This window comes from Pelecanus crispus, chromosome 1 (assembly GCF_030463565.1).
Source record: "Pelecanus crispus isolate bPelCri1 chromosome 1, bPelCri1.pri, whole genome shotgun sequence".
Lineage (NCBI taxonomy): Eukaryota > Metazoa > Chordata > Aves > Pelecaniformes > Pelecanidae > Pelecanus > Pelecanus crispus.
The window spans coordinates 58,350,676-58,363,424 of record NC_134643.1 but is presented as its reverse complement, the minus strand read 5'-3'; the positions used below and the strand labels follow the sequence as shown (position 1 = coordinate 58,363,424).

At 44.7% G+C, this 12,749-nt stretch overlaps 1 protein-coding gene across 1 annotated transcript in view; it reads left to right on the top strand.

Moving 5' to 3' along the window:
• The window catches only part of CACNA1I (calcium voltage-gated channel subunit alpha1 I), a 161,437-nt gene that overhangs the window by 61,400 nt on the left and 87,288 nt on the right, over positions 1-12,749 (top strand). Inside the window, exons 2-3 of the mRNA XM_075727751.1 lie at positions 8,461-8,572; positions 9,560-9,693. Of these exons, the coding sequence (XP_075583866.1) occupies positions 8,461-8,572; positions 9,560-9,693 (246 nt within the window). The remainder of the gene's footprint in view (positions 1-8,460; positions 8,573-9,559; positions 9,694-12,749) is intronic.

The window sequence follows — 12,749 nt, the reverse complement described above, 5'->3', positions numbered from 1 at the left end:
CTGCCAAACATGGCAGAACTGTTACATCAGTTTGACAGGTGCTGGGGAAGACTTTTACACAACTTTGGATGGTGTTTCTAGGAGGCAGGGCAATGAAGCGCAGAAGCAAAGAGGGAGGATTTGGAGAGATTTTGATTTTTCTTGCAAAGTACTTCACGTTTTTACACTTTGGAAGGAAATTTCCACCAAGTAAGCTTGACCATATCCAGATTAAATCAGATAAAAAGCCAACAAAAAACCCTCACTGTGGGTCAGGCTCTGGTTTGAGAATGGTGACTCCACCAGCCTCTCCAACTGGTCTTCTCACTTCCTGGGGTCATGTATGATGGGAGCCCTGTATCAGAGCATTCAGCTGCCCCATTAAAATTCAGATTTTGTTATTCTGGAGCACATCGCTAATTCAAATCACTCCTGGACTGCAAATGCCTTCCTGCCTTGGCCTGCCAAGTTCAGGTCTTCTCTACAGTCAAGGTCCAACTGAGTGTAGAAACAAAGACTAACTCTTCTAAGATCCTTACTTTGACGTTTATGTTGGCAGGGAATTGCCTCCACAAGGTGAAATATCAGTAAGCAGTAAGAACTTTACAGTTTGGATCGCAGTTTTGTGGTTCGGGGGGTTTTCTCTCGTGGTCCTTCCCTGGTGTCGGTTACCCCTACAGCTCCATCCGAAACAGGAAGCAGCTGTTGAACCTGCCACTTTGACTAGGAGATTTTGGAGAAAAATTCTTTCAACTGTCACGTAGCATAATAATGTTCCAAGCTGCAGTCCTATCGCCTCATGCTGTGACCTTGTTGAAGCTCCTAATGTGAAGCCAGGTCAGGTTTTGGATGGCGATCTCCAAGGCAGAGCCAGAATGCTGCAGGAGGCACCATTTGGGAGTCAGCAGGAGGTGTGATTCCTCAAGTCAGTCCTGAACTGATCCCACAGCATGGTGGAGTATTGCTTTGCTGGCAAGTAAGACATGCAGCCGCAGTTCCAGCCATCTGAGGATATTAAAAAGCTCTTTCTCCAGGAACAGTCATTATCTCTAATATGCTGCTCAAGTTTAAATTTGGGTAATTACTTTCTTCTGACCTAAAAAAAGATTCTCGGGTGTTGGGTTTTTTTTCTAGATACTATATATTTTTCATGCTTCCTAGAGTAAACAGCTTTGTAGGAATGTTACACACTGTTAAACAGATGCTCTGTTGCACCCTGAAAGCTCTATGCAATATGAAGGTGGGTCATCGTCAGTAGAGAAGCTCTGGGGCCCAGGTGCTACAGGCAGGAGGTAATCATTAATAGTAGGGTTGTGTAGCAGCATTAATGAAGATGCATGGTATTTGTGAGATACTTGAATAATAAGCGGTGGGATCTGCACACCTTTTCTGAAGAAAATGCCAGGTTACTTTAGAAGACCAATGTATATCCATCCAGGTGGTGTGTCAGCCAGCCAGAATTCTTGGCATAACTTGCGCTGGCTCTAGGACCGATGGGCTCTCCTGTGGTTGCTGTGGTGAAGAACATTGTAAAGAAGCCTTGCTTTGTCCCTGCAGCCTTGCATTTGATTAGGGGCCCTCTGTTGTGGCCCTACACTAGGTCAGAGCTCTCTCGTTGGCTTCCTATTTCTGGAATATCTGAAGACTTATCTCATTGCATTAATACCTCTGTCTATTTGCTCTTCAGATTTCTGCTTAGCCTCTTAATCTCCACTGTACATTTTTCCTGCCAGAAGTTAAATTTCTTTCTATTAGTTTTGGTTTTGCTGGACTTGAGAGTTTAATGGACACAATTAACAGGTCTGAATAAATCATTATGGAAAGGCTTTTAAGAAATGAGAGATTTGCTTCAAGCTGTTTCTGTAATGAAAAAAAAAAACAAACCCAAACCAAAAAAACAAACCCCCAACCTTTCCAAAAGTCATCTTCAATGCTCACCTAACTCCGCAAGGGGATATGATGTGGTGTGAGATACAACTGACTTGGTTCTCATTAGTCTCTAAGCTAAATCTGAATTTGAGCTATGCAGCCAAAAGCCTGTGTGGCCTGGTACAGGACCCATTTTCTGAGCAGTCCTGGGAAGTCAGACTGATCAGAGAGGCTGACGTATGGTGCTTTGTTTTGTTGATGTTTATCAGATTTAATACGGATATGACTGAGACGCTTTCTTTTCTAGTGAATCTGTTCTTGATGTAAAGTCCCTTCCAAAGGGCAGAAACATCCAAGTATTGCCAAGCATTTAAAATTTCTCTACTGCCTCCCTCTTCTATAGTTTCTTGTCCTGCCTCCCAGTAACACCATCACAAGTTGTGTAAGTCTTCCCTAGTGCCTCTCAAATCAATGTAACTGTCCTGCCGAGTTTGGCAGTAGTGCAGTCCTTTCCTTGGCATCAATATTGTGAAAGACTTGAAGATCTTAGCAATACATATGTCAGCTGTCTAAAGTTCAGGTGCTCCTCTTTCATGAGAAGAATGTATAAATGATGACGTGATGAAAGCAAACATGTACAAGAGATTACATGATGTGGGAAGACCTAGAGCATGTTGACCTTGAGGGCTTGCACAAAGGCTTTATAAATTGCACTCTATGGCTTGGCCACCATGAAATCCCAGCATTGCAATGCTGGGTATTGGCATTTAATTTCCAATTGACTCAAAACTCAGAAAAAAAAGAGAGTTCTAAGTCAGGTCAAAAACCCACAGCCTTTTTTCTGTAATGCTGAAACATTTCTTTGCCCTAAAAAAGAGAAAGAAGAAACGTTTCAGCCTTTCCAAAATCGAATTTTTAAAGCTTTTTGTTCTGAGAAATATTTTGATTGTTTTGATCTATTTGAACACAAACACATTTTGAGATGTATTCTCTTTTGAGTGAACATCAGGTGTTACATTCAACTTTTTCTAGTGGGTTAGCTTAGCAGATTGAGGCTGAAGAGAAAGAACCCTGTTGCTTCTGTCAGCTTGTTTTGCAGAAAAAGACCATGAAAATCCTATGCATCAGCGTAGAAGGGGAAAAAAAAAAGTGAGTGGTGATAAGAAAAAGTGGAGGGGGAAAAAAATGAAATTCACCTGTGGGGGCATCTGTAAAAGCCAACAGCAATGAGGGAGAGAAAATAAGCACTTCTTTCCCTGGAGCTACTTGTTTCTCTGACCTTTGCAACACAAATCACTCCTTCCATTATAAATGAAATATTAACTGTCCTACTGCAGTTACAGCATCCTACCAGCTTCTTCCAGGAGGGTCACAAAGCAGGGGAGGAAAGTAGGGAAGGAACACAACACCGTCCTTACCTTATTTCAAAAGGAGGGAAAGAAAATGCAATCACTGCAAACTGGAATCACAGTTTAGCTGGTGGGAAGCATGGTGGGATGAGAGGGAGGTGGAGAGGAGCCCAAAGGGGAGGCAGAGAGGAGTGATCATGCAAATGTGATGTCTCACCTGCAGGGTGCCCACAGCTGTGCCTGCCTGGCACTGGCTCAGAGGTGGGAGGCCACCAGGAGCTGTGTGCGTGGGTGGCTGGTGTTTGGGATGCATTGCATGGGGCTCTGTGTTGCCAGTTCAGTCACTGAACTGCTCTACTACAGCAGGCTCTCCTCTCTGTTCTGGGGCAGGAACAGATCCTACCGTGACCAGCCACACCGCAGAGCTGGCTTTTTCCTCTTGCTATAAGTGCTTTGTAGCTAAGGCATTTCTACTGCAGGTTAAACAGGTCTGAGATATTCAAGACCTGAATTGGCACAAGGCATACCCTAAGAGTGGTTTGGAGATAGCAACAGGAAAGACTGAGGGATTGTCATGCTTGTAAAGCTTATATATTTTCTGTGCTGTTAGGAGTGCCAGGTGCTGGGGAGCTCTTTGGGCCTGGTGTGCTCTTACTCTTCAGCTGATGATAAAGGAGGAAGAGGAGAGGGGACCCCAAAGTATTGTTTCGTTTTGCTCTGTTGTATTTTTGTCAGTAATAAAAAGCAGAGATTGAGGCTGATCCCAAGAACGTTAAGTGGTACCTAGTTTTCCAGATGCAAGCTATTTACAGCTCCAGTGCCGCATACCTTGATCTTGCTATTAGTCATTCAAGAATCAAGCCCAGAAGCTTTGCCTGTATTCTATCACCCAGTTCTAACATCATTTCGCATTATGCATAGTGATGTTATCAAGCACTACCACAATACATCCAACTCCCAGAAACACCTGCACATCTCCTTAACTGTCCTCTAACTTGTGGCTTTCAGCACTGACTCCATCCCAGGTGGTTTGGGGTGGATGATGGTTCTCTCCTGGTGTGTGCTGGTGATGCATGTCCCCTTTGAGTCTCTCCCCGTCCCAGTCTTGCCCTGTCCATTGGAAGACATGGTGGAGGGACAATGGATACATGGTGGCTGCTTTCAAGCAGCAGCTGGATGGATGCTGGTTGGGGTGTGGGAGGACAAGGAGGGGACCCATCAGCAAAGCAAAGTGTCGCTGCCACAGGCAGGCACCAGCTATAGAAGTGCTACAAGGAAATGTGGTTTAGGCAAAATATAATTAACCTAGATATGGATCTTGATGCCACAAGACAGCGCTGAAGCCAAGAGCTTAATGGGACTTTTACAAAGAGGAGACAGTTATGTGGATAATGAGAATAACCCGTGGTTAAAGGAGTCAGGAAACCTTTCTTCCTTGCTCTTTTTCCTTTTTCAAATTAACACCATGACCCCTTTATCCCTGAGGGCTTGAATCAACTGTGAACTGTCACCATTAGGGAAAAACCTCCCTTTAAGGGCAAGTTATTACGTAGTGGATTGCTGCAGGTTTTCTGGTACCTTCCTCTGAAGCATCTTGTGGTGGCCAAGAGAGAGCAGCTGACCATGGGCAGAAATGCCTAGGTCTCCTTTTAGTTTCCAAAACGTGTCAGAGATCCCGGGCCTCGCTGGGAAAGGTGTCAGGAGTGGAGCCATGGGGAGGGAGAGCAGCAGCGAGGAAGGGCCAGGGCAGGGAGGGATAGCATGTGTGCCGATTTGCTTGTAATTAAGAGCTTTGAACTTTGAAAGAAGTTAATTAGTAATGAAACTTCTGACTGAATGATGCAGATTGTGAAGACCAGCTTTGTCAGCAGATGAAATTAATTACAGGCTCAGGCACGGGGAAAAGGAGGGGGTGAAGGATGCAGAGAGGGGGAAGGCATCACTGAAAGAAAGATGATAAACCTGGCTGCAGACTGTTGCTGTGGTGACGGGAGGCAGTCGCCGTGGTTGACAGCAGTGACACATTGAAGGCAGCAGGTACTTCTAATTACCCCCTCCACCGACCCAAGCAGACAGCAACCCCTCCTGACTCGGGGCAGGAGATGCTCCGGTTTTCTCCTAGCGCTTTCTTCCTCTCCGCTGCAGGTTGGATGTGCTTTTTCAGGGTCCCCACCTGCTCTGAAAGGAAAACCATGGGGCGGCAGCTTTTCCTAATGTCACTTTAATAGCTTGGGAGCAGCCAGCGATTCAGCAGTGTCCTTGGGAAGCCTGGACGATGCTGGCAAACTTTCAGAGAGCTGGTATCCGAAAAGCAGGGGAAGAGAAATTGAGTGCAACCAGCCACGGCTTTTTGAGCAAGAAGATGAGGGCCTTGCACGTCTGGCCCAAATTGCAGTATTTTTGGGAGCACTTGCCATGGCTGGACAGGTCTTGTGCTTTGGGGTGCCTGAAGGCACCCTGCCATGGTCTGTGTGGCCTGTGGGGGGGCACTGCAAGGGGAGCAAGAGGAACAAAGGGAGAATGGGATCATCCTGACCACCCACGCATTGCTGCTGTCGAAGCATGTGCACTAAAGTGTAGATCTGTATGAAATAAACCCCTGACTTTGAGCCCCTTTGCCTGAATTCCCTGAGTTTGGCTGCAGCTGGAGAGTACTCCCTGCCTCCAGGTCTCTTATGTCATGTTTTCTGGATGTTTGCTGAAGAAAAAAAAATGGCTTTTAAGATAATTTTGGCTTTTCTTTTTTTTTTGTATTAATTTTATCCAGGGCTGTTCTAAGCACTGACTCTGTCTGTACCTCTCCTGACTGCCTTATGCCTAGGGAGAGGGACTTTTGCAGCTGTTGGCACAGCCCACACTGAAACTCTTTTGGCCCCTCAGAGAGTGTTGTTCAGCACTGATCCCTCTACTGGGGCTTCACTGGTGCTGCCTTTCCAGTAGCTGTCAAAGCACCTGCTGCAAAATGGAGAGGTTGAGAGAGCTGGGACTGCCCAGCCTGGAGAAGAGAAGGCTCAGGGCGATCTTATCCATGCATACAAATACCTGATGGGAGGAGTAAAGGAGACAGACTGCTCAGTGGTGCCCAGTGACAGGGCAGGAGGCAATGGGCACAGCCTGAAACATGAAATATCCCATTTAAACATAAGAAAACACTTTGTTACTGTGTAGATAGTCTGGAGCAGGTTGTCCAGAGAGGTTCTGGTGCCTCCATCCTTGGAGGTATTCAAAACCCAGCTGGGTATGACCCTGAGCAACCTGCTGTAGATGATGCTACTTGGAGCAGGGGAGTTGGATAAGATGACCTCCAGAGGCCTCTTCCAACCTCAACCATTCTGTGGTTCTGTAATTCTGTGAAAGATGATGCCAAACAGATTTCGAAAAGTCTAGAAAAGAATTGCAGTCTTACCTGAAAAGCTTGTGGGAGCTGATGGAAACCTCTCCAATTGCTTTCCTGGGCTTTGGATCAGATCATTAAAGAAACGTGTAAGAGAGAGAAAGGTGGAAACTTGAAGTTGTGTTGTGTAGATCTCTGAAGGCAAACGTTTTATTTGTGCCCTTTTGGTGTATTCCTCTCAGAAAAGGCCTCTGGTTTTGAAGCCTACATCGAGGGTGGGCTCCATGTGCATTACTTTGTGCAGCACTTGGGATTAACTTAGTGAGGGATAGTCATAACACATTCTTGACATCACCTCATAGCACGATTGGCACACTAGAGCTGGTGCCCTGCTCTTGCCTGATTTTGCAACTGAAGGTAGCTTACTGAAAACCAGGTGGGGGAGAAGAGAAAGAATTAATAATCTTCTGGATCAGACTGTGTGGGTTAGTCATGAATCGCTGTCAGAGAATGAGCATGGAAGACTTGCTCAGAATGAAAAATAGATGTTGAGTGTCTTTCAGAAGTGACCAGAGATACAGGCCATCATTTTGGATTCAGTTCTGCAAGGGCTGAAAATGGCTGCACTCAGTGGGTTGTATTTTAAATGGATAATTTCTTGGCTCTGTTAATATAAATTAAAAAAGGAAGAATTTTGTCTGAAAATGGAAACTGAGCAGGTATGTTTGTGTGAGGTTTGTTAAAATACCCAAGAAAGACTGTTCTGCCAGAGGTTGGAGGTCCATTCTCATTAGACCTACATCACTGCTTTGCAATTTGAATGCTGGAAAGATATCACAGAAATGTGCACACTTTTTGAGCTAAAATACTGTGAATGAGTTTTTGGATAAGTGTGTATCAGGTCTTAAGACTCCTTCAGGAGGAGAGGGATAGTGAAGAGGAGGCAAGGTAGAGGGTGTGGAGAGCACAGAGAAGGTCACACAAATACACCATTTTTATCCTCTTCTGTAATATATAAATTAAGTGGCACTTGATGAAATTAAAAGGCAACAAATTAAAAATAAATAGGAGGAAACAATTTTTAATGTAAAGTATAATTAGACAATGTAGCTCACTGCTGCCAACTATTATCGAAGCAGATATTTTAGTAAGATTATCAACAAAGGATTCAAATGAATAAGCAAAGCATCTGCAGGGACACCAGTGTAGCTGAGAAAACAATTACAAGGGCTATCAATCCTCATGCTTTAGGGCATAAACAGATCACCAGCTGGGGTCAGAAACACAATTTCCCCCCATGGTTACTGAATAACTTAATTAGGCACATTGTGGAGTTTTATCCAGCATGGGTCACTGCTGGAAGCAGAATAACAGATTAGATGGACCATTGGCCTGTTCCAATATGGCAACTCATTTTCTCCAAGCTCCTCTCAGAAGGGAAGAGGGAGACTTCTTGTCTTGTGTTGTACCCCCTTCCCAGAAGGGCAGTAGTCACTAGGATCATATAGAGATCTGGCTGTCCATTTTGATTTAGATCCCTAGATCACAGAGGTGTCTGCTACATTTGAGTATAGGCCACCATGGAAAGTCTCTTCCATGTATTTGGAAGATTCAGTAAACCAGCGAGGGAAGGGACTCAGCAAACCAACAGGAGAGGAGTGAGTGTGTGGTTAACTATGGCAATGATTTGACTTGTATAAATACCTTAGGCCTTTGTGCTACCTCTACTTTCCCCTTTTCAAAAGAGTTTTGGCTTAAATCAAGGAGCGGAGTAGTAAGGAACTGAGGGGGAAAAACCTAAGAATGTAATAAATCAGCCTACCAGCAGTTGTTATTTCCCTTAATCTTCCTATTTTGTCACCCTAAGTCTAGAGCAGGCTTATTTCAGCCATGATGCTTTTACAGAAGTTTTCCTTGACTCTTTTCCACCTGGTTTGAGTGTGTCAGCATGATGGTGATTTTGTTAAACTGTGTTACCCTGGGGATGTACCAGCCATGTGAGGATATGGACTGCCTTTCTGACAGGTGTAAAATCTTGCAGGTAAGCAGACTTTCTTCTTGTTGTGATGGTGCCTCAGCCCAAGTCACAAATTTTCATGCATGCTTTCCTTCAGTGTGTGGGCAACACCTTCCTAGACAGGTTGGCAAGAATGTCCCTGGTAGTAAGCTATCCTATTGTAAAATGGCAAGAGCTTGCTTTGAGGAGGGGAATGGGGTGAGAGAGAGATAATGAAGTCTACTTGTGACCATACAATACGGAAGAGTTGCTAACCTTCCTGATCCTGTGCACAAGCAGGGGTTTCCTGATGTAGACAGCTACAAGATACATAGGTAAGCTAGGGAGAAATAACTAAGGTCACAGCATCCAGGCAGGAGAGAATAGCAGCCCCCAATGCATTCGCTACTCTGTTGAGGAGCAAGAGTACTACTGAGTCCACAGGCAATGTGGCATTCAGGATGCCCAAAGGGAGAAGAAACAAAAGCCAAGAAGGGCCATGGGTACATCCGGCCTATGAATGCACTGGCTGTGCTTGCTGCTTCCCCAAAGAGAAGGTGACAGCAAAGGTTGTCATCTGTAGTGTTGCTGGAGGCTGTGACGTTCAGATATCTGAAGCCTCCATCTGTGATGTGCTGTCCAAGCTGTGCGTGAAGCTGCACTATGTCCTCAGCTGAGCCATTTGCAACGGAGTGATGAGGAATCCCTCCTGGGAGATCTTGGAAGGACGGTGTTTCCCTGGCCAGGTTTGGACCTGCTGGTGCTGAGCCAACGCCTCCTTTCAAGTCCATGTAAGGAGTCTCTGAGTTTACATCAATTACTTCACCCATGGGGAAAAAAACCTGTAAAAGCCCCTTGCTTACTTGAGCAGCAGGAAGCTGTGATGCCAGGGCTGCATGCCAGAAGCTTTTCCAGCCCCACTTCTAACTCAGTTTCAGAAGTACTGAAATTTGTATTTATCTCACATTCTGTGTTTTAAAGTCCAAGGCTGAGAATGCTTATCAGACGTGCTCTTGGGTTTCCGTTTGGCAGGTATTTGATGATTTCATCTTCATCTTCTTCGCTATGGAAATGGTCTTAAAGATGGTGGCCCTGGGGATCTTTGGCAAGAAGTGTTACCTTGGAGATACCTGGAACCGCCTGGATTTCTTCATTGTCATGGCTGGGTAGGTCAATAGCTTCTGGGTTTATTTGTTCTGTGTTTGCTAGAGTCTTACATGGAACAGAAGTGATGTAACTGAGGGGAAAGTTTCCACTCTGGTGCTACTCCAGTACACCTGCTGAACTGGAATCAGATGTGCTGGGGTTAGCAGTCTATGGAAGAAACAGTAGACAGGGTAGCTTTTCTCCCCAGGTGATGTGCAACCATCTATCTTGCACAACTTCAGTAGAGGGTGTTAATTTGTACTAGCTGAAGAGCTAGCCCAGGAACTTTTTTTTGTTGTTGTTTTTAAAATGTCTGAGTGGAAGAGGTGTAACCTTTACCAGAACCAAACTAGCTTCTCTGTTTCCAGCAGCAGTGTTTCAAAGGTAGGAATGTCATTTTTGTTACTCTGGGCTTTTTGACTTTGTATTTCACTGGCCTTCCCCACGGTACTATTGGGATAAGTTGACATTTGAGTGTTTTTTACAACAAAGTTGCTATGTTAAAGCTCTGATTTCCCTGCTTCATGTACAAAGTGGAAATCCTACCAGGATTTGCCTACTGAATCACAGCAAAATGTCTATCTCTGATACCAGTGGGCATGTGCTTTTTTTGAATTTGTCCATTTTCAGTTAGATTGCCTTGTGGTATAGTAAAAAAAAAAGGGTCAATAAATACAAATAAATATGTAATATTGCTGTTCTCACAGCACACAAGTTAACATCTTTTCAGAGAAAAATCCCCACTTTCCTCTTCCTCCCAGCAAGGAATTACCCACAGTTGCTGTCACCTGGAAGTGCATGTATTAGTGGCTGAGCCAGCAGTGAGTTTGAGCTCACTTTGCAGAGCTTTCCCCTGCAGTGCAGAGCAGCACTGTCTTTATATTTGCTTTGACACAGTTCTTCTACAGCAAGACTTGAAAGTCATTCCCTCTGGAGGGGCGTATAATTGTTTGCTTCTGTGGGGAGCAGAGATTTTCAAACTCAGTTCAGTTGTAAAATTTTGAAGGCTGGTTCTCGGACAGCTTGTGCATGAAAGGAGGACAGGCAGATGAAAGCTGTAGTGTTTTCTGAATTAAGGCAACATGCATGAGATAGGAAGACCTTTCTTGTGGCTGAGCCTGCTGTGATTAGCATCTGATTTAAAATGGCCTGGCATGGGGACTGTGAGTGCATCAGGAAAGGCTAAGTTAAAGCACCTAATAGATAGTGGTAAGAAAAGCCAGATCACTGGACGTTCTAGCCTGAGCTCCTGGTGGCAAAATCACTGGTGACTGGATGCAGAGAAAGCAAGACCCTACCACAGCAGCCTTTGAGGAGGAAAGGGAAAAACAGGTGTGTTTGAAAGGGGGACATTGGAGCCCACAGTCCTCCTCCATGTGGGTGATGTGCTGCAGTATGCTGGGAGGAAGGATCCGCTCCAGGTGGACACAGGATCGCTGGCATATGGGGTAAAACGCTTGGGAACTAGGGGTCTCACTCTACCTTGTGTCCCTGCAAGCATGGTACGTGAGTGGTGCTATCTGGAGAGATGAAGAAATCAGTGGGGCAATGCTAAGTGAAGGAGGGTGAGCTCAAGTGCAGGAAACAAGCAAAATCCATGCTACCTAGATGAGAAGGGCGTAAACCCCATGTACATGTTTCCCTCTGTCACCATTGCTGGCAGAAATTTGAGGGGGGAGAGAGAGAGAGAGTCTTTTGTGTATCTGATAGCAGTACTAGGAAAGAAGCTCATATCTGAACTCCTTTCAATGCCAAGGAGACTTAGAATCAACTCCTTAGATATAAAATAATCAGTGTGGAGGATTTTTCATTTCAGGTCCAAAACCGAAAGAAATTTGTTTCCTGATTTCTATACAATTGTCCTTATGAGGTGTCAGGCTGAAATGATAGTAATCTCATTAGAATATCTGATCTCAAAAGACTTCTGCTAAAGAAAGATTTTTCCATTTAGTTATAGAGAACTAATGACTATATAATGTATTTCTAGTTATAAAAGCTTGTGGTTATTAATTCATTATTTTTTGAAATTCATTAAAATTGTCTGCACTGTTTAAATCAAATCCAAGGCTCAAACTTGCCATTACATACAGACTGCAGGCTTTTATTTAACCTCAAATTTAAGCCCCAAGCTTTATTTTGATTGGTCCTACAGCTGGATCATGGCTTCAGCTTACTCTAGGTCCAGATGCTGCCTTAGCCTTCTGACTAAGAGAAGACATCCTGCATTAGGTCTTGCATGTTATCTCCATGCCAGTTGAGTTAGATCCTGATCAGAGGCTAATCAGTTTTCTCTAATGGCCTTTTCCTTTTCATGGTCCTGGACTCGTTGCCGGCAAGGGAGGACATAAATTTGGGTCTCAAGAAAATGTCTGTGATGCTGGGAAGTAACGCACTGCTTAGAAGATGTGCAGCTTCTCTCAATTTCAAAAATAAGGACTGTACATCTCAGCCCCTTATCTTCCCTTCTCCCTTTTGAAATAAACACCAACAAGGCAGCAAAGTTTGGAAGAACATACTGTAGCATGGAAAAGCAAAGTGCAGGCAAGGGACTGTTCTGTCATGTGTTCCTGGGCAGCTGAGATACCTCCATCTGGCTAGCTGCACAACAGCATGTTTTATCAAAGAGCGTAACGATTATTTGCTGCTCTTGCCCCAGACAGTGTTTTGGTTACATAAACCATTTATTCAGGCATTCATTTGTAGTTTTCTCCTCACTTCCTTGGAAATCCAGAAGCTATAGTTTTAGTTAGCTGAATTCCCTTGTGTGCCCCTGCCCTGCTTGCCCCTGCTCCCCACGCAACCCAGCAGCTCAAGGAGGAAGACTCCATTGTCACTAAAAATGTTCAGTTTCCATGGTGATAGGAGCTGACATCACCAGAACTTTCTGCCCTCTCGCACACTCCCTCCCCCAACCACCTTCAACACGTTTTTTCAGAAAGGATTAGAAAAAACCCCAAAACAACAGTCCTAAGTCAATGCTCTCCTTTGTTGTTTCCCTCGGAGCTCCTAAAACCAAGTGAGGTAATTTGGGTTGAAGAATGCCAATGCCGTTGTGCGCACAAGCAACCAGGGCTGC